The 22,660-nt window shown below is 38.5% G+C and overlaps 1 protein-coding gene across 4 annotated transcripts in view; it reads right to left on the reverse strand.

Moving 5' to 3' along the window:
- ADGRL4 (adhesion G protein-coupled receptor L4) overlaps positions 1-22,660 on the reverse strand; it is a 161,549-nt gene that overhangs the window by 21,075 nt on the left and 117,814 nt on the right. For 2 of the 4 annotated variants that reach the window (XM_075759764.1, XM_010309564.2), the window contains exons 3-10: positions 14,729-14,881; positions 8,268-8,423; positions 7,671-7,741; positions 5,770-5,943; positions 5,494-5,677; positions 3,160-3,276; positions 1,844-2,037; positions 383-553 (exon numbers count right to left, since the gene is read on the reverse strand). In XM_075759764.1, the coding sequence (XP_075615879.1) occupies positions 383-553; positions 1,844-2,037; positions 3,160-3,276; positions 5,494-5,677; positions 5,770-5,943; positions 7,671-7,741; positions 8,268-8,423; positions 14,729-14,881 (1,220 nt within the window). The remainder of the gene's footprint in view (positions 1-382; positions 554-1,843; positions 2,038-3,159; positions 3,277-5,493; positions 5,678-5,769; positions 5,944-7,670; positions 7,742-8,267; positions 8,424-14,728; positions 14,882-22,660) is intronic. The other 2 variants (XM_075759766.1, XM_075759765.1) reach the window with 1 other exon arrangement.

Below are 22,660 nucleotides of genomic sequence, written 5' to 3' on the forward strand. Positions count from 1 at the left end.
GTGGCAAAGTTTAGAGAGAGAGAAATTCAAGGCCATATGGTTACTGACCACCAATGAATGCCAGCTAAATCCCACAGCGGTCTTAAATTGGGATTTAAAATTAAAAGCAATGCACCAAAAATAAGCACAACAGACTGTGTATTTGGAACAAGATACTTTGCTGCATCACTGCTCTGTAATACTGCAGAAAAGACATAAGGAAATTCAAACGCATATGGGAGGAATTTTGTTTGCTCTGTGCACAATAAATTGTGTGTTTGCTGAACAAAAACAAGAGACAACCTAAAGGGGGAAAAGTGCACAAGTTGCACTGAAATAAAAACATAAGGAATGAAGACAGGAGAAAGTATCAGGTAAAACACTAAATTAAAATAGCACTTACAACAGAGCCACCTGAGGACATCAAAACAGCAAAATGAGTCAGATGATTACATTTGCATGAGATATGAGTAGAGTTGGAATGTGTCAGCTCACAGCCTTCTGTAGCCCAGTTGCCGTTCATTGTGTCTGCTGAGTAGTTCCAAAATGCACATTTAATATCTTTATCCGCAGTCTGGAACAGAAACAAGATGTTTTACTGATGGCAAAAGGCAGGATATTTCCCATCAAGAGACCTTTCTTACGTTAGCCAGCGCAATTCATTAAAAATTGCTTGTTACCGTTGGAAGGCTGGGAAACAAAAAGCACATTCTGCAAGGCCTATTCCAAGCAATTAAAACATAGCTGGGGATGGAAGCATTTCATCCACACAGCTAACACCCCACCAAACATGTAGGCTAATCAGATTACTGGACTCTTCTGGCACTTGTACAGGTGTTGGAATTTTTATCTACTGAAAACATTGTTATATATACCCCTGCACCTGCTAAACATGGACTGAACCCCAAGGTTACGGCCACGTTGCTTGTCCTGCTCATAGTCCCTTCCAAACGAGCAGTTCAAAAAACTGAGACTTATTCTGTGCATTTTACAAAGTAATCTGGGATAAAGCCAGGGTCATATCACACCTGCTACATCAGGTGCGATGACAGCGATGAATAAGACCATTAGTATTATTTATTACAGTTAGTGCTTACTAACACTAGCCAAAGATAAGGTCCCCACTGTACTAGAGGCTGTATAAATATATGCAAATTTATATAAAGGTGATCTCTAGCTCAAATATTAGAAGGCAAGTAACAAATTTAAAAAGCTGCATAACCAAGGTGAGCACCTTGTCCTGCTGCCCACCTCCCTTCAGAATCACTTTCTTGTTATGTTTCTGATAATTTGTTGTGCCACATAAGGTAATTCTTCATATACAAGTGAAGTCAGCAAAATCTATATATACTGGAAGTAAAACTCTCAGTTTTAAATATATGCGTTCAGATTTCAGAAATAACAAAGTTGCAATACTATAGGTTCTGCTATTACCTCCTAGCTGCAGGTTAATTTTTTGCGTTAAGGTTAAAGCATTTCTGCACTTTTTTTAGTATGCATGCTAACCATCTGATAAACTTTCAGGGGAAAAAAAAAAAAAAGACGCCTCAACACAGAACAGTCAAGATCCTGTCATATTCTCTGGCTTAGGCATCTACATTTCATTCATACTGCAACCCAGCAAAGATGGCATTGTTGCCCTTGCTTTAGTTCCGTAGCAATTTTCAGCTGTATCATATTTAGTATATTGCACTTAGGATGTCACGTTTGAGATTAATCTTATTAGAGAAATAAATGACAAACTCATCAGCAAACTATAAAATTATGTCTCAATATATCATACACTGTAGGTATGGTTACATCACATAAAATGATTAGTTATTGTTTTGCTTTATTTGAAGTTGATAATAAAAAAACCCCTTACCTTGGCATACTTTAAGGTAAATATTATTTTCTCGAGCTCATAGAGCGTAGGTGGATTTGAGCTAATTGCAACAGCTATAACTGATGAGCTTACTGTCTGTCTCTGCTCTGAAGTCTCTTTCAAGGAGCGGTTTTTAGGTGATGAAAGCAAAGAACCGATATTGCTATACCGCAGAAAGACAACTGCAACGGTGCCTATCAATCAAACAGACCATGTTTAGTAGTTTGTGCGTTTTTTTTATAGAAGAACAAAATTGAAGACATTAAGGAAACAATAAACAATCGACATTATTACTGCTATTGCATAAAATATGCAAAACAGATGGAATCTTTGTAGAATACTTATAAAAATGTTTTAGAGACAATGAAATATAGCTTTATTTAAAACTATGTAACTGCCATTAGAAATAAAAATGTGTGTTCGCATTGGAAATTCTAATTAGATATACGCATACATTTTTTTTTCTAGAGTAATATATGTTTGCTGCGGTTCTGCAATTGGCTACACATGTGGTGTCACGTCTCATAAAGCAAAATGGCCCAGACCTGAGGTAAATATTGGGCCTCTCTGAAGCACCTGGCTTGTTTTGACTTCCATTACAGTGGAGCCAGGGTAGAAGACACATAAGGAAAAAGAAAGCAAAAGGTATTTTAGGATGCAGTGCTGATCTGAAAAACAGTCATGATTTTTCTCCCTGGTGCCAAGATAAGCCATATTTTTAGGTACTGCTAGGTGGTGAGATTCAGATTAGCTGGAAGATTAAGACTTAAAAAAATCTTGTCTGTGTTTATTAGGTTAGGTGTTTCAATTCCAGAGCTGTTTAAACACATTTATCTATTTTCAGAGATGACAGTAGTTGTAAGCCATTTCTGTAGCACTCTGAGGTCCAAGCCAAGATCTGGACCCTGCTGGTTTTGGTACTGAAGAATACATGGTCTTGCCCCAGTGCGCCACTCTCTGAATAGAAAGGATGCACTGATTTTTGGAGGAGAAGTGACAGAGTTGAAGGGGCCAGTCCAAGGTCCCACAGCCGATCTATGGCTGAGAAAAGGATAAACCTCAGGTCTCTGGTACCAAGACCAGTAACTCACTGGGTACTCACTGTGCCATTGGAAATGTTAGAAATACTAGTCTTGAGACAATAAAGGGGCAAAATGATAAAAACAGGTGGTAAAAATACCTTGAGTCCTCTGTAGTTAGCAGGGCTGAAGCTCAGTCTTGGCAAACTGCAGATTTGGTTATTTATTACTGTGTACAAGTCTATCCAAGGTGTTTATTACCTACCTACACCTACTCTCTAACCCTTTTTTTCTTACCATTAGGATGAGATTCCTGTCTCTTCTTTGGAGAGATCTTTATGTAGTCTCCCCCCATGTATACGTGAGGGTGAATGTGTTTCATGTGGTGTGAATCAAAAGCAAAAACCTTGAGTGCTGCAAAAGAAGAAAAATACTGTACAAATCACAGCTCCATTATGGTCTACCATAATTTACAGTTGGGTTAATAAATGTGCTATTGGATTGCATAATTACTGTGAATTTTAAGAATACATCATTGTGCCAAATATTTCAAGAAAAATGCTATTAATATAGTGTGTTTGCTTAAACCTCTATGTTTTGTTATTTTCATGCATACATTTTGCTCTCATACTTTTTACTCTTTCCATGAAAAATATAGTCTTTTATTTACCTTGCATTAAATTAGGCATTGGAAAGAATAATGTAGGTTACTTTAGGAAGAGCTATTGCTTTATTAAAAATGCATTTCTGAAAGGGACTACAAATCACAATTATAAAAAGCAAAGCATAAAATTCTCTACTGAATAGTAACATTTGATAAAAGCCAATTTTTGAAAAGTATATATTTTATAGTTATCTATCCATGCTACCAAATGCACATTGCACCATGAAATAATGATGTGTCTTGTCAAAAAGCAAACAAACAAGTATCACCCCTCAGGACAAAAACTACATTAGAGGACATTGAGCTCTTTACTTGGTTCATTATAGTGCTGATTTTCAATCACCCGGGATGGGAACAAAAAAAGTCAATCAGGCCTTTTTTTAAAAACAAAACAAAACAACAACAAACAAATCTAAAACTTGACTGATGGAGGAATATCACTAAGCTAGACCATCTGCATTGCTTATAGCACAGCACACAAAAATAGTATGAGCTATTCAATAGACCAGCTGTCAGAAAAATGTTTGTCAGGACGTAAGAAATAGTTTTCTGTGGCTGGAGTTTTGAAAAGCTTGTAGCTCAAGAGCTCGCACCATAAAACACAGTGGAGAGATAGGGGTAATGTTGTGGGTCTTGTCCCAAAAGAGATGTATGGGGCACGTGCAAGCCCTGTGGAAAATATATTCATGCTGAGAATCAGTAACAAAAAATTTTGGTGTTTGGGGCCAGTTTGGAAAAGAGCTCCCAGAATTTCCCATTTTGGAACAAAAGCAAGCCAAAAAACTATCTGTCTTTCAACATGGAAATTCCTTCCCATTCTCTTTACCAGCTTTTTTTGTCACCTTGGTCTAACTGATGTCCACACTGCCACCAGAGGCTGCACCCGAATCCTCTCTCTTCTCAACCGTCACGGGCTCAGGTGTGCGGCCACGAGAGCTCTGCTCTCAGCCGGGGTGGCGGGGGAAGAGGACCTTTGCCACCAGCTCCTGGGACCTCTCCGCATCTGCCGCGCACCCAGAGGTGCTCCGCACTAACATAAATCTGCTTCTACAAAGTTTATGTCATGGACAAATCCTTCCCTATTTTTTCAGCACTCTTGCTAATTTAGTTTCAGAAAGGTGAGGGAAGAACAGATGGTTTGACCTGCCTCAGGACCAAAGGAGGAATCTTTCTCATCAAGTCATCTTATAAACCAGCAAACCAGTAAGAGGCACTGAAGGACTGTACTGAATCTAAAATAAGAAATCAGGTCACGTACAGTTTGAGTACATTCAGAAAAAGAAAAAAAAGAAGCAAGAATAGCCATTGCCAAAGGAATCAACAATGCTTTATTAGGATTTTTGAAAGCAGCTGGTATTAGCCTTACTCTGCTCCCATTGAAGGAATGGTACAACTATTATTACCACAGGAAAATCATGGGAGTTGGTGTGAAGACACCAGCACACAGGAACAAGGTAAGAGAGCAAAATGGTGCAGTTGAAACTCACCAATTGTCCTCCTCTGAAAATAAAACCATGCAAGATTGGACTCACTAGGTACAATCCTTATTCCAAGGTCATTTACAATACCTTAACTGGACCAAAAAGAGTAAAAAAAAGGGTATAGAGCAAATCCAGTTTTCATTCCACTGGTGTTTTTATGCATATAAGATCCATAGGATAATTTTGTGCCCATAAGATGCATCCAGATTCACTGTGACAGTATGACTATAGTGAGAGATTGAAAGAGACTCTAAAAGGACAACTTCCCACAGCCACTCAAGTTTTTTCTGGGCTCTGGGCTCAAATGTTCAATCTTTGAAAATGATGATACCTACACTGAAAGTCAGGTGTTAGTTATGAAACTCATACAAATTAACACCTGTGTGTTTCACATAACACCATTTCTAATCTTCATAATTGTGCTGAAAAACTCCTCAGTGTAATCCACACCTAAAGCATACCTTAGATTAATTTTCTTTATCTTACCTATGTCACTTGCGTTAGCATCTAGCTGTGTTGTCTTTTTGAAGTTCTGCGACATGAGAAGCGTCGCTTGTTCTGCAGTATGCAGCAGCTTAGTCAGGCTCCGTCTTTGGTGATCTATGGGAAGAGCTTCCCAGGCTGTAAGTTTGTCCTTTTGTAAAAAATTGTTCACAGTGTTAACAAAAACCTGTAAATAAATGAATATTTTTAAGCAGAAGAGCCATACGCTATTTGTAAAACATGAAAAAGCCCCACAACTTTAAGGCTTGATCCACTCACGTTAATGGTTGTGTTATGAAGTGCTTCATTGTCAGAAACAGAGTAATGCATGGTATTCAGCGACGAGTAAGAGAGTACTTCAACATATGAAATCACATCTACAGGTAAAAGTGGTCCCAAAGTATTCTTATTAATTTCTTGCAGCATCTCCAGGGGTGTTTTTAAATGACTGATCTGAAAAATACCAGAACTCACATCTGAACAAAACAGGTAAAGTCACATCTCTTCAAGTGAAAGTAAACCCATTGCGAATGACTGATTTCTGTGAATTAACATACCGGCTTTTAAGATGCTTGTGCATAAAAAGAGGCACTAACTAAATCAACAGGCTGACCTATAAAGTAATAGTGTTACACGTCTGATATAACCCTAACAAGCAATTATGATTAAAAAAAAAAAAAAAAGTCGTGCTATCATTATACTTTTTTTTTTTCCACTACTGCGGCTCAGTTTTATTTATCTTAATGCTCCAAAATGAACTAATAAATGGTCTGCAAAAATAGTTAAATATCAGTGATATAGTTACTCCATTGACTTTTTTCTGTTAAATTTTAGCTGAAGAGGTGGGAGCAGATGGGCAGTACTTCTATATTTTGTGGTTGGTTTTTTTCAAAGGCAGATTATAAAACACGTAGTTTAGTGAAACTGTACTGCCTATTTCACCTTCACTGCTTCAGTTTATGAAGTGCTAAATGCACTTACATAAAACAATTAGTTTAAAAACAGGCTAGAGAGGGTGAGATGATTAAGACTGCAAGTTTCAGTCTCATGGCTGAATAGGAGAACAATTCTTTCTTCACAATACTGAAATCTAACGAGATTTTATCCACCAAAACCCCCCCTCAACACCTGATTTTGTAAGATCTGTAGTCTCTGCTGCTGAACAGCTTTTACGGGGCTTGCTTCGTCTTTGACTGCAGCTGCATAGTACTAGAACATGGGCTAAAAAATAGGGTAAAATCTGACACACTGTTATTTACAGAAAATGGAGGTATTTTGACTTATTACTTTCATTTAAGTTTAGTTTGACTTCATATTTTAAAAAAAAAATCTCACTCTAAGATCCTGCTGTGGCATTTACCATGTCTTTGCACGTAAATGTGGTAAGTATGTATTATATTTAATATAATGTATTACATTGCAGGTTAACATAGAAAGCATGCTAATATCTTACACTAGGTAAACAAAAGCCTTTAAAATAATATCTGTCTGAATCTTGCAACTGGCAAACTGCTTAGTATAAAATGCAAACATATACATTTTTTAAATTTTTTTATGCTTATGTTTCATTTATCCTTTTAAATTAGACAATACTATAGCTGTGGAGTAATGAATAGTGGATTCATTAATATTTTTTTTAATTTGCTTCAGGAATCTCTGCTTCTTGTGAAAAAAACCTTGAGTCCAGAGTCTGAGAGTCTATAAATTCTGTACCACTTTACATACTATGCTTTGAGGAGTAAATATACTAGCATACCAGGATGTTATTGCTCCATTTTCTATTTTGTCACTTGTTGACATTACTTTTGTAAGCTATCTTGCTGCCTTTCACTGTGAACAAGCAAATAATTGCACATCAGTAAATGCAGCAATGTGTAACCTCAGAAATTACAGAAACAGTTGAGTGATTACCACACTTCTGAATTTTTCATGCATCATGACTCACTTTGCTGGAAACAGAACACACAGATTCCCAGCAAGTTATTATCACGATTTGAACATACAACCCAGTTCAAATAATTTGAAATTATTAAAAAGACTTCTGTAAACATGCTTAAGTTCAATTGTATGCTTCAAGCATTTGTTAAAAGCTCCTTAAGAACTATTATAATTGAAATAACAGTTTCAAACAGAAACAATTAAAGGATTTGGAAATTGATCTATAAACCAATGCTACTTACTCCAGCTAAAGTTCTATTAATATGTTCAGTTATGCAGTCTTTGTATAACTCACACTTGGCCTTTGGATTTTCTGTAGAAATTAAAAAGAAACTAATTATATATAGCAGTTTAATCAATATCCAGTATATACCCATTGTAAGGGCTCTCTCGTCTAAGCAGTTCCCCAAACCACCAGCATTCTGAATTTATGGATGTAAGATGCAGCACTCCATTCTCGAACTACTAAGGCTCCTAAGACTTCATCCTGGCCAAAGTTACAGTACTGGATGGGACTCTGAGCTTTTCTTTTACTCAGGTAGAGTTTGGCCCCTTTCCTTGAGTCTTCCACAGGTGAAGTTAAGAGACAGCTCAAATTTACAGAGGAGTACAGATCTGACAACTACGAGGAGGTATCCATTATCTCAAATGGATTTCATCACACTGGTTAGCAAAAATACATTTACAAAATGATTCTATTGTCAGGAAATGTAGATGCCGCTGCCTTGCCTCTTTTTCATGTCTTGCTGATTAATCTATCTGAAGATAAAGAGGCACTGGTGGGTTTCTCAGAAGATGTAGCTCTATAATAACACATAAACCTTTATAATATCATGTACCTTGGCAGGAAGTGCCATCATTTGGCTTAAACTGCAATTTTCCTGTGGATGGTTGATAACCTTCCTTACAGGAGCAGTTAAACCCTCCATCCACGTTTTCACATTTTGCATGATCTCCACAGGCAACAGTTCCTTCGTTGCTGCACTCATCTACATCTGCAAATATCGTGAGAAATTGAATTTTTTATTAAGTATTTACAGACTAACACCTTGCTGCTTTGTTGATAATAGCCCTGCACACTGCAAGCAGTTTCATAATAAAATTTCATGGAAGAAAAAAAGCGCAAAAACTAGAAAGGCAAACTTAATGGCAAAACACCTCCCAATTATAATACTTAGGGATTAGAAAGATAAATCATAATTGATCATACTTTTATACCACCACTTCCATTACTATATAATACTGCATTGTTCATGTTTTAAACCCATGAGTTTAAATATTAATTCTATCATAACAAAATGCTCGGCATGATGCAAATCATCTGAAATCCATTTTCCCAAGATTAGAGTAAATAGATTTTCTCAGCCTTATGATTCAGTTAGAAAAGAGAAAGAAAACTGCAGCCTTTTCTTTTAAGTCACAGCTCTAAAAAGATGCTACTAAAGATCACTCTATCCACCTCGTTAATCTAAGATTTAAGCTCTGTGCCCTTTAAAGTGCTTGGCATGCCTTTTTTTTTTTAATCCACATTCAAATTACATTTGCCTAAAATGGCTTTTTTGCCTCTAAATAATTTGCCATTAGGTAGACAGGTTCAGTAACTGGGTGGGGCACAGTCCAAGAGTAAAACCGATGAATTCCGGTAAGGGAATCCATGAATTGATCAATTTAGGAGAGCTGGGTATTAATTCTCTGGCTAGAGTACAGATTATTTTGCATTATTTGGTTGGCTGAGGATAAAGATCAAATAACTCAGCGGAGAAAGTAAACTGGGAACAATACCAAATAATTCTGAAGAATGAAGTAATGGACTGTGAAATGCTGCGCTGGAAAGGAGAAAAGGGTGAACCACTTTGGGACAGGTATATCTGACAAAAAGAGTTGAAAAATGAAGTGACGCAAGAGCAGGTTTAAAGGTAGAGCCTGGAGGAGGAGCGGCCGAGAACTGAACTGAAGGACCGTAAAGGTAGAGAGGAGAATGGATGAACCGGAGAGGAGGACAACCTAAGTTAAGAACTGGCACAACACTGAATTTGGGAAAGAAATTGGTGAAAAAGGAGAACTGATTAATTGATTAGTGGAGGAGAATAGCTATCTGAATTGATAGGAAGCCTTTGTGCAGCCAGGTGGGTTTTAAACACAGACAAAAGGCAGATACAGGGGACTGGAAATGCACTGTTAGCATATAGGAACTGGTTTTGCACTCACTTTGATACACGATCATCAGTGGTTTTCAAAAAGGAATGCAACAAAAATGAGAAAAAAGTATGTGAAATAAGGTTGCTAGAGAAACGGAAATTGTGGAAGAATAGAAAAATGTACTGTGTATCTGTGGATATAGCTAGGGAATGCAGAAAAATCTCTGAAGGATACCTGGAGGCTGTCTGCCTATTTGGACAGCATTTTTGGTAACTTCATAGAACATTCTTTATTAATGGCAAGAGAGCCTCCATAAATAATGAGATGAATGCTGCTTTTTTTTTTTTTTTTTTAATACAAGGCACCTATAAAATGCATTTAAACTTTTAATGGAGTATCCCCATAGTGCTTGCATCCACACAAGCTTTGCTGTTTCATGCTCAATTCCCCAGCTCCCTTTCTTCTGCTCATAATGCTAGAGGTCTTCCTGGGGTTCAAGGAGATGGTTGAGGTCCCACCTCACTTTCATACCCCTATTTTCCTCACCGAGCCACAGCTCCGATTTGTACCTGAAATGCTGTGTTTCTTGTCTAAGGTTTGAAGCTCCCGTTGCAAAGCCGCAAAGACTCCCACACAGCACAGATGAGAAGGAGGTCTGGGGCTGGAGGCACATTCGCCCTTCCCAGCACAACCACCTCGGCTCTTCAGGGAGAGCCACCAAGGAGGCCCTGTGTTTGCATGGGCTGGCGCAAGCACTGAAGTTTAAAGTATGGAGTTAAATTAAAATTATTTGCATTAGGGCAATAGTTCGTTTCCATATTTAATGCCTCAAACTGCAAATGTTTCCCTTTAATGAACAGAGTTTTGCATTATCCGTATTTGTATGGTTTCTGTGACCTCAGTATTCATAGTCATGGAGCTAACCACGTTATACATCGATGAATCTGGCAAAAGTGAAGAAAAGGGGGGGGGGGGAAGCGTGATGTAGTGCTACGCACAGGCTACCTCAAAATTAAATGCTGTCATTTAAAGACATAAGGCTAAACTTCTTACTCTTGGCATTTAAATAACCTATTACATCAACATCAGTAAATTATAAAGCTCTTTTTGAAACAAGTGGGTGCCTGTCAGTGCCCTGTTGTGTGACTCTGTGTAAGACAGACAAACTTTGAATGAATTGAAGTGGCAAGGGTGAAAACCATGACAATACCAGTTTGTATAACAAGAACACACATCAGCCTCATAGCAAAGATTTCTTTGGCCTTGTCATCTACACGGAGAAGGACGTGTACATCTTAACAAGATATTCAGCATGTAATGCAGTGCTAAAACACCAGCAAACGACAATAAGCTTTGCTAAAACTTACAATGACTTATAAATAAATATTTGAATACTTTCCAGACTACCATTGCTAACTATCAGATTTCCATGTGATTTACCAATGCAAATATTTCAAAATTATTATGATATTTAGCTTTTCATGAAACTAGTTTGGTAAATAATTTAGTTATTATTAGGCAGTCACACAAATTACCTTTCCTTTTGTAATTATGTCAGGTATTAAGCATAATGGAGATTTTAATGAGAAGTCAGGATTCTCCAAAACAGCAGAAACTCGAGGACCCAGACACATCTCTGGCACAGGCTGGCTATTTAGAGTCTGATAGAGACACCCTGTCGAGTATATGCAAATAGACTTTCTGCAGTTGAATTGTCCATATGGAATGAGTCCATATCACGCCTATCTAATTTACTGTTTCCTGGAGAAAAAAAAAATCTCCTGGATGACAAAATTAAAAGGCAATATGCCTGATTTTGCAAGGTACTAATCAGCTTTGTATCCCTTTTAAATCAATGAGATTGTCAGGGGCAGCCAACAATTTGCGACAGTTGCAAGAATGCTGCTTTTAAGTTCCTGCTTTGAAACACCGTGTGCAGTAGCTGTAGGTTTTTGTTTCTTTATATTCCATACTTAGGCCTTTTTAACCAAATATGCGATTGTTGGACAACACACAGACAACAGCTTGTCAGTGCTTTCAGCAATCCAATTTTAGTGGAGCTTTGGGGCGAGGATCTCAAACCGTTCTCCTTGATATACTATGGGAGTGGGAGTGGGCTGCCAAGGCTTGCGTGAGCAGTCTTCACAGACAGCATTCCTGAGCAAAGGTTGAGCAACATCAGCTTTTTAAACAGAAGAGCACTTGCCATAGCTCTGCAAAAAGCCCTGGCCTTTTAGTAAATATTCAAAACAAATCCTGGAGCTGAACTTTGAAGCTTTTATAATAGCTCTGATCAGAAAAATAATATCACCAGCACCACGTAGGCTAGTGTGAAAATAGATTTATAACCTTTTATTTTATTTCTGTGCTTTGTCACTCCTCATTTACTGCAGCAGGCAAGGAAATTCCAATTAAATTAAAAGTACTGAGAACAGTTATTATGTTCAGTCTTGCCAATTACTGGATTGTACCTACATTGCTTTGATTCTTCACCAGTCAGTCAAGACAGCTTGATATCTACATTATACCTTCTGCTTATTAGTAGCTTGCAAGTGATTGAAAAGTCCAATTGCAAAGGACTAGATGTTCCCTCCCCGTGTCTCCATACTGTGGAAGGCAGCAGCACACACAAAGTAGAAATGAAAAAGCCTACGAATGGCACAGGTAAAAGAAAAGTTAGCAATGTGGCGTAATGCCATATCCCATCCACTGTACAACTCCCCTGTCACAGCAAAGGATGTGATGGAGAATGGGTGCCTTCTCAGTGCTCTCAGAAATACCTGAAGAACACTAATAGCACATTCCTGGAAAAGGCAGAGTGGCACCGATGTCACTGTCATTTTACAGATGGCCATTTTCACGTTTTTACTCTGTTGACTGGGGTGAAAAAAGTAGGTTTATATTTCATCTTTTTATCTGCAGCTGAACATTCAATAAAATGTGAAGTCTAAGGAAAAAGCATGGCTTTTACACAGTAAATAGGTTTTAATAGCTCACATTCAGGACAGCAGAAAAATATCATCTTCAGAAATATCACATCTCTGCATTTCTCCTTTTTTTCTCTTTCTCCTTTCCTACCCTCCAGTTCCTCCTCTATCTGCATGTTTCATTGTTATCTCTTCATCAATTCTGCCTGATAACATGGATGAAACACTGCTGACCCTCAACTCAAAACTCAACGTTCTGGTTGGATTAAGGGTGAACTGACATTTCCCAAAGCCGTCGTCCCAAGTTTTGTTTTCATCCAGTACCTTGAGAGTTATAATCACTTTGAATTCAGAAGTTTAGTATAGTATCCAAAGAGGGGAGGAACACACATGCGCACGCACATGACCTTTGAAAGAATTCACACAGAGTGATATGCCACACTTACATCACTGGGAACTCCAGATTTGATGGCATAAATAAATAGGTTGCATAATGGCATACTGTCCAAAATTCAACCACTCTATTTATAAAGTTACTGCCATGTACATTATACACCTATATTAAAAAGAAAACTTAAGGATTTGCAAGATCTGAAAATATTTTGGGGTCCTAAAAACTTGGGTAGGATGGATAGCTCTGTCCTCTGATTTGTACTGGATAACTTGTACTGTATTTACAATGACAACTTTGGTGTTTGCTTCAGTTGTGTATAATACACTGAATACGCTACCATCAGCTGCTCCTGTGCAAGTCATGCCTACTACCTGTAGCAGCAGATCCATCGGGTACAAAATATCCTATTATGGTTTCCCTGACAGATAAAGTAGAAATTAATTGTGGATCAAAAGGTTGTCTTTAGGACTCACTGCTTGGTAAAGTAATTGGTACACTTGTTTAATGAGAAAAGGTGCCCACAGGTAATTTTTTTATTTCAGTGTGAGTTTTGGAAGCTCTCAGCTCCTCCCATATGGATTTGCAAAAAAAGAGAAAAGTGGTAAGCTAACCCCCAGTAGAGGATAAAAAAAGATCAGTCTGCCCAGTAAAGAAAAGAGGGAAAAAAAAAAAAAAAAAAAAGAGAAATTAGCAAGCTAATGGTAAAAAGCTAAAAGTGACACAAGAACAGTCAGAGAAATAACTTTGAAGACAAAACTTCTGAAGCTGAGGAAATGTCATAATGTAAAAATCAAAGCCTGGACCAGAAATGGCGAGAATATTTACAGCTCAATGTGCTAACAGTCTCAATCCCAGCTAATTTAAGAACGATTCATAGCAGCTGGATAAAGCAGAGCTCTTTTAGATGGATGTGAGCAATGGGCAAGAAATGTTGATTAGATCACTTTCTGGCTTAATATGCAGCCATTCTGCTGATATTAAGAGCAGTAAGAAGAGAGGTTGTCAGCACTTACAAGCTCACAGGAGACATATCTAGAATGAGACACAGTCAGCATAAAGGTGTAAAGGGCAATAGATTTATTTCTCATTTTCCCATTCCCTGAGGACTGTTGCAACATACAAAGAAAATTACCAGGAGTTTGAAAAAAGAGAAATAGTTACAGTTCTTCCATTCAAAGGAAGTCCTAAAGGATTGCATAGTTGTTCAGAAATAACATTTTTCCAGAGAACTTTTCCTCCCCTGTAATCTTGAACATGTTCCATCCAACTGCTACAGAAACAGAGGCTGATGGATAGCACAGGAGGTAGGGTAACTACTGACATTGCTCATTGCTTTTGATCAGACTTGAAAAATTACCAAAAATATCCCAACCAAAGCCCCCAGACAAAAGATATTTGGAGCATAGTGGGTCAAACGTATAGGGAATTTTGTTGGTCCAGAGCATGAATGCAGAATACTTTCTCACTCTGCTTCATTTTAAGAATATGACCACCTTCCTCACAGATCGGTGAAACAGTGGCATAAATAGGTGGACTGGGGATTTCTGGGTTACCTTAACTATATATTCATTGTCTAAAACGGTGACATGTGGATTAATAATATTGTGAGCAGACTCAAGTTTGAAGTATTACTGAAAGCAATGGCAGCTGCTGTGTTATCCGTGAGAAGTGTGGGCCTGAACTGGAAAAATAAGTCTGCACCAGTCCAGGTCGTGGGAATTTTATATCCGGACTCCAGACTTCACATATCTGAAAGCATTTTGCTAGATTTCTATAATTAACAGAAGCAATAGGAGAAGAGTGACAATGTAAAGCTAGCTGGCAGACATTAATAACTTACCCACGCAGGAGGTTCCATCATTAGGTACAAAAGTTTGTTGACCATTGCTGGATTTGAAGCCAGGCACACACATGCAGAAATAACTTCCCACTGTGTTTGTGCAATTGGCATGCTCTCCGCAAGGCTGAGTAGCATTTTCACATTCATTATCATCTGTCAAGACATAAATTATGGAGAAATATATTTGCATTTGCCGATTGAAGAAAACAGTAAAGTAAAAGCTTAATTTGGCCTCTGGTATTTTATTTATATAAGTTTTGAATGCTGAGCTGGCACTCTTGGTGTTTGTCTATATAGTTTTCCCATTGCCAAGGATGTAATCAGATGTTCAGCAGCACTCTTCTGCCCTCATCCTGCGTGAGTCAACAAATGAGAAAACCAGCGGGATACTGAAGTGAATGGTTTAATTGGATATTCACTTGGAATAAAAGATTGAGACAAGTACATGTTCTGCCATGGTTGTATTTGATAACATTTTTTGCTACCCAAAAATCTACAGATAGAGAGTCATCCCAAGGATGCATCTGGGAATTTAGAATCATAGAAAACAGAGCTCAAAAGGATATCAAGAAATCATCCACTTTGTTCCCTAACATCAAAAGCAGGATCAATATAGCTAAACTGACAGGTTTTTTTCTTGGCCTGTTTTTAAAGATCTTTTGTGGTATTTCTCAGCAGTCCCAGGCAACAAACTTACAAAGTTTGTCCTACTGACTTAATCTTCAAGTATATTGGTTTTTCTTAGTTATCCCAAAGAGCTTCACAAACAGATGAGCAAGATTCATGGCTTGATCTTTACCTCTTAGCAATTGCTGTGCAAGTCATCATTTTTGTACCTGCAAATTTACATGATCTATTTTACAGGGCTAATCCCATGCCTCCAATGATACATGAAAAAAGAACTATGTATGCAAGTTTTAGGACTACTTCATCTCTGCAGAGGCTCTGCATGTGCTATCATTGTGAGCATGGGGATCCAGCTAGCTTGTTCAAAGGTCAAATGAAATCATAAACTCATGCTTTGAAATGTATAGTTGATCTTCTGCAATGACTTAATAAAACTGTTTCCTCTCCAGAATCTTCCAAGGTCCCTGTTGTCTGTTATATAATTTTCATACCAAACTTGAGAAAAAATTCAAAGACTTCCTTGTCCAGATGCTCTACTTATCAAAATGAGAGTAGCACTCACAATACTGGTAATTCCATCTTTCCAAGTAGCCCATTTCTCCAGAAGGACCCCAAAACTCTGAATGAAACAAATCAACGAAACTCTCCCAAAGAAGACAACACTCTGAGCGGAGTTCTCTAGTTTCTGCACTGTGAGAAAGGAAAAGAGTTAAAGGTTCCCTGAAGTCGTCTGGGATTTTGTTCCTTTTCTCAAGCAAAAGGTACACATGACATGATGAATGACAGGAAAGAATTCTAATAAGGAGAGAAATAACAATTTATTGCAGAAGAAGAACGAATAAGGAACGTGACAGGGAGAAGAAATATGATTTCAGAAAAAACACCCAGGGATGAGTTTCAGAAAGGTGTTTCTGCTTCCTGATGGTCAGTGTTCTCATAAGACGTTTACAGAGATACGGTACAGATAAGTAAAGTGTCACTTAAGCTAGGGAAGTGGAAAAATTAAAGTGCACCAAGAGCTGTAAAGCACTGCAGGAATACATTTAGTCACAACCCATAGAATAACATCGGAAAAGGATATTTTTCAGATTTGAAGTCTGACGTGATTTTGAACATTACTCAGTTGACTCAGAGATGCAAATATCAATTCAGAACTTCAGCTTTCCTCAGGGGAATTTGGGTCAACAGTATCAAATGGATTATGCTCATTATAACTAAAATTGAATGTAATTTAATGAGGAATCCAAGTATAAAAGCACTTTGCCAACACACATCAACAATATTTATTCTACAGCTTTGGTATTCATGAGAATACAGCAGAGAAGGTGTATGATTTGGATACTACTTAAAGAATGCCAAAGTAAAACTACATTAGTTTAAGTGAAATTATGATAGGGAGGAAAAAACCGTGGTGTTAATCCAAGCTAAGTGTGAGAATACGAAAAATCATTTGGCACATGGCATTGTGGTGACCAAGCCTCAGAATACATTACAAATCTTGGTGGCAAGGTCTACTTGTTTGAGTATTATATGTATGTGTCTGTGTGTTTGGCTCTCTTGCAATCCCAGTTAGCTCCTGGACCCTGGCATTTCATGACAAAAAGGAGTTGACTGCTATAACTGCCAAGTAAACTTGCTCTTGGGGAAGTATTATAGATTCTAGAAAACAGTATATGTTGACTTTGGAAATCTCATGGTATAGTAGTCATGGAAGATGAGAAGTAAAAGGGCATTGATGACTGCATGAATTCATTCAAAGCAGAGGAATAGCAGAGCTGATGAGGAAAAGCTACAGGCTACATACAAGAACTTTTCTTTTGGATTTGTTTTCTAGGAGCTCAACTGCAGTCCTCAAAATCCAGCACTAGTACCTTTTTCAGATGGTCCAAAGAGTTAAGCAATATTAAAATGACTCATGCAGTGGTCATCAAATTATTTACAATTATGCCAAATTAACTCTACTGGATTATTGGTATTTTCCTCAATATTTAGGATGTCTCTAAAGGGTTTAATGGTGACTATATTGCCTTAGAAGACTTACCTCTTGAGAGAACCTTTTTGATAATTTAAGAAACCTTTAGAACATCGATGAAGAATAGTAGTAACTTACATTGCAAACAAAAGAATGGACGTTTTAAAGAGTTAAATTCATAAGGAGCTTTCTTTTCACTATTGCCATGGTCTAACGTAATACTGAGTGGACCATGCTGGAGGATAATTTACTGGACCACATCCTGCTTCCATTGAAATTAATGGCATAAAAGTCATTGATGTAAGTAGGCTCAGGGTGGTGCTCACTACGGAAATCTACTGGGTTAATGAGAGAGGCAAGCGAGGAAGAAGGTTTCAAGAAAAAAAAAAAAAGGAGTTTCATACAGAGTTTGACTGGATGTTTTTAAATAATCTGCCTAATTTCACACAAAATATTTTACAAGATCAACGATGATGGCAAAAATATCTTCTATTTCTCTGTATAAACAATTTGAATTTTTTCTTCAGACAGCAGTTCAATGTGAAGCCCAGGGGCCTAAAGTAATTTTCCAAATATTACATAATTTATAATATTATTGGATTTGTGATTTAAAGGATGTCAGGAAAAAACTAACAGAATTTATAGATGAAAAAACATTTTGGGTTTTTGTGGGTTTTTTGTTTTGTTATTTTGTTTTTGTTTTTTTAAGCAAGTTTTCTGTCTATACAGAGACAATACTTTAAATGACAGCAAGTCTATAATCTGCCTGCTTTGTTGCTACTTAATTTAATTATGTCATTGCTGGCACAGATACTCATTGAACACTACAGGCAGTATTTTAGGAATGCCCATTCCTTTAAAGATTTTTTCTTTTTTTCTAGCAACTGATGAAAAGTTAGGAGACTTTTAGAAACAAGATTGGCCAGATGATAATTTAATTATTATGGCTAAACGGTAATACTGCATTTAAGTCCATTTGAAACACAAATGCTATTGAGCATTTGTTGAATAGCTGAACTGCCTTGAAAAACGTTGGGGTGGTGGTGGGGAACAGGTTGTTGTTTGTGGGGTTTTTTGTTGTTTTGGGTTTTGTTTGGTTTTTACACGGCAATGTGCGGAAGGTTATAGTTTCCTAGGAAATTTGTGTTAAATAATCCAAAGATGGGTAGATATAGAAGTGTGTATGGATGTGCACCTAAATATTGGTAGGATGCTTACATGACATAGGTATAAAACAAAACTAGTTCTCCATTTTCACTGTAAAAATGAAGCTACAGTATATTGCTCTACATAAACGTAATTATGGTTAGAGAGAATCAGCTACTAGCTACATGTAATAATTTCTCTACTAGTCTCTTGAAAATGTATAAGGATCTTCAAAAGCAAAACCATCTGAAGTGTTGATATACCCCTTTCATACTCAATTTGAATTGAGGATGGTAATTCCATATTAAAACTACATGTGTTCATTAATGTGAGAACACCATTGGTTTAGGATCGAGTAGCCCCAGTCAGAAGTTTGGGCATTGATGGAAGTCTTCCTCTGTCACAGAAGGCTATAAATTGGATCCAGTGTTTGGACAATCACTCCTTTACAGCAGGTAACGTTGTTCATTGTTAAGTAAAATGTGTACAGATTTTATTTAGCATTGATATAATACATTTTTGTATAAAGAGGATCGAATTCTTTTAGAAATTTTAAAACATATGAAGAAGGAAGAATGATTTCTGGATTTTAGGGCCATGATGAAGTTGGAAGCCAGAGGAATCTGATAAGATTTTAGGAAAAAAAGGATAGAGGAAGTTTCTTCTATCATATCTCATATACTTTCTAAAGTACACGTTTTACCCTGTCATATATCCTGTTTTAATACCGGGTGGTTATAAAATTATAATCTACAACAGAAAAACATCTGGGCAACTACAGCTAAAAAAAATGACATAATTTATTATTATTGTGACAAGCATGAGAAAGTGCTTTGAATTATCAATTTTAGATGTAAGATTTTTGTAATACTGTTTACATATTTTACATGAAAAAAGTCATGAGGGAAAGTCTTATGGCAGCAGATTTATCAAAAGAGCTTTGAAGGGTTTCCACTGCACTGAGTACATCTCCATTATAGACTTTTTGATGATATGATGACATATAATATGAAGAGTTGGTTTTGGGGAGAAACTTGTCATACTGATTCACAATCACACAGAAGTTTTGGTTAGGTTCCACCCCACCCCACCAACCCCCTGTTTGTAAATTTTGAAGCAAACTGTTTCTCCTTTCACTTCAAGTAAAAAACAAACAAGGTTGAAACCACCCAAGTTAAACAAAGTGATTTGTGCCTATCCAATCCTCATCAACCCATGCAAAATGAGACTTTTATAGAAGTGAAACTTTGTATTACAGAATATATTCTGGGCTCTCTGGCATTCAATTAAATTGGTATCAGTCAGGTTGATGACCTTTATTAATTGCTAAATGACCTGATTGGAAAATTAGCAATGTTGAACTTGGAGCCTGGTCACTGGTGATAGCCAGCTGGAGCGCTCCTGTGGTGGGATGGCCCATGGCTGAAGGAGCTTGCTGCCTGGGAGCCCACCACATGGAAAGTCTGCCCTGGAGCTGCACAGCCTGTGAGCTCAGCCCTTGACTTCCATGCTCCCAGCTCTTCTGCAGAAGAGCTGGAATTCCCAAAGTCTTGGATCAAAATCTTCCAGTTAGATCTGCATCTCCCAAGGTTTTCTACTGGGGCCTTGCTACAGGCAGAGCACTTGAAGCTCATGGTCCCCTGCTTCTTTGGCCAGGGCCACAGTCCTGGCTGCCCACACAGGGTACTCTGTGCTGTGGCCAGGGTGCTTTGTGGGGTCTGACCTGGATACCCAGCCAAGCTGGCCAGACAGGCAGCAGAAATCTGGCTGTTGCAGGTGAAGTCCTTTGACACCTTGACATTACAGAGAAGGATTTCAATGAATTAAGAACTCCTGACCAGAGCTTGAGTTTGATAACCTGAGTTTTCTCAAAGCCATGCCTGAACAAGCAGAGGCACAATGCTGTGATTTTCCTAAGTTTAATGAACGCTTGATGTTACTAAGGACTACAAGCAGCTCATACTGAGGCCATTACTGTATGCTACAGTATATTCACATTCTATTCAGTGCATTCCCCAGATCACACACACACAAAAAAGCAATTAAACCAGCAACAATTAATTTTGCCCCAATCTAGGCCTTTTGAAACCAAGGTTGAAGGCCTCTGGGGCATACCCGTCCATCAAGAGCAGCAGTTGCTGGGGACCAGCATCGGACACAGCAGTCTGAAAAGTGGACAGCGCTGGGTAGGAAGGAAGCACCGCTGGAGCGGCTGGGGAATACATTGATTCATTGCATCCGGCTGTTCTCTTTCGACAGCAGCCTCTGCTGCCAAAGCTGCTATGGAGCCCCTGGGGGAAACTAAAACTACCCTTCCCTAGTGTAACCCTCATGGGAGAACAGTATTTGAAGTGCCTCACTTAACCCCTCAAAAGCAAGGAAATGAAAGGCTTCCTGTAAAACAAATTCCAGTGCTACTCACCCCGCTGTGCTTAGCTTGTCTGGAGGTCTCAGAACAGCGGGTGATCTTACATACATTACTTCTGTGCTGCAGGACTGTGTGTCTACAGCCATCACAGCCCGAGTTAGGAACAGCAACACCATTAACAACCTTGCCTTTCCTTCCTTGTGATGTGTTTCCATTAATGGTAATTTAACACAATTTGTTTATGATTCTCCAAAGATTCAGCATTCAAATTTGGTCTAAATCAGCATGAAAGAGCAGATGCTTAGAAAAACCACTTGAGACTGCAGAACTGGGCTGGAAATCTCATTTAAATATGAATTGCTTTCATAATGGGCCCGATTCATCTTTGTCCTACACTGGGGCAGGGGACCATGGAGTTGCTGCATAGAAAATCCTGCCACTGCAAGCTCTGTCTTACTAAAACTTTGTAACTCTCTACCTCCTTGCAAGAGCTTTTCACAATGCTTTCTCAGGATGTTTGCATAGTTTGGCAGGAGTTTTTAACTGGTTTGAACTTCATGGCTCCGCAGCTAGCTGGACTCCTAAAAGTCCTTAGTTCAGCTAACAAGTACTTTCTCTCGCATCCTTCACAGTCGCGTGTATATGCAGAGATGATTTTGGATCAGCAGTTCTTTCATTTCTGGCTGAACTAAAGGTCCTCACAACAAAAAATTCCCTTAGTCCCAATTTAAGGAACAAGGCAGAACAGTTTAAAAGAAGGAAAGGCATGTTTCTACATATTCAAAACACCCTCAGGTTGAGTTTCAGAGAATGGACAAGGTTTGGAGAAGTTAATATATTATCTAAACTGCTTCCCTCATCTCTTGCTGGTGTTTTCAGATGTTACAAATTAAACATGAAAAGCATTTATTGTTGGGTAAGTGCCAGTGATGAAACTGTCATTTGTTTAGCCACACAGAACAACCTACCTTTTCAACACTTGTGAAGTGTAAAAAAAAAAAAGAAAATCTATAATTTGTGATCACTCATATGTGAAGAATAAGGGGGGAGAAATCTTTAAAAGTGCTAGTCCTTGACTGGAAGCAAATCATTTACCAACAAGCATCTGCAGGAATTTGAGAATAAAAAGCATCAGGGTGCTCAAATTAGTGAAACAGAGGGAAAGGGGGGAATAAATAGCTGTTGAGGTGCTCTGTCCCACCTTTTCCCCAGCATTGCCTCCCCTTCTCCAGAGAGCAGGGTCTAGGTGCACTGCAGGCAGCAGCAACGCACCCCCACTGCTCCCCACCCCAGAGGGGACCTTAGAGCTGCACTGACCAGCAGAGACAGCAAGAAAGTTTCAGAGCTGTGCAGCTGCAAGTGGGGAGCTTCAGTATGGGTGTCCAAACCCCGAATTAGTTAGTCTGTCTGACACCCCTTCCCTGACCAGATCAAGAGGAGAAGACTTGTGAGTGCTATGAAGCTTTGCCCCTTCTATTACAGGCAAAACTCAGAGCTGGTCAGGCATCCACTGCTGACGTGGTGAGCAGGGTCTCAGGGCACCTGTCAGGGGTGCAGGTGAAGAGCACAACCCACATTGCAGCTTGGGCACAAGGGACCGGGAGCTGCCACTCACTCTTCAGAGAAGCAGACCGTGACCTCCTTCCACCTGGAGCACTCCAGGCTTCCTTTCTGCCTTCCTCCCAGGAAGGTGGCATTAATTCACCAGCTGAGCACCTGGCCTGATGAGCTGTTAAAATGCAAAGCTAAAGAAGAGAGACTGTAGCAGAATAATGTCAGAGACAGTAAAAATAGAAAAAAAAAATCCAGGATGAAGATG

The sequence above is a fragment of the Balearica regulorum genome, chromosome 8 (assembly GCF_011004875.1).
Source record: "Balearica regulorum gibbericeps isolate bBalReg1 chromosome 8, bBalReg1.pri, whole genome shotgun sequence".
Lineage (NCBI taxonomy): Eukaryota > Metazoa > Chordata > Aves > Gruiformes > Gruidae > Balearica > Balearica regulorum.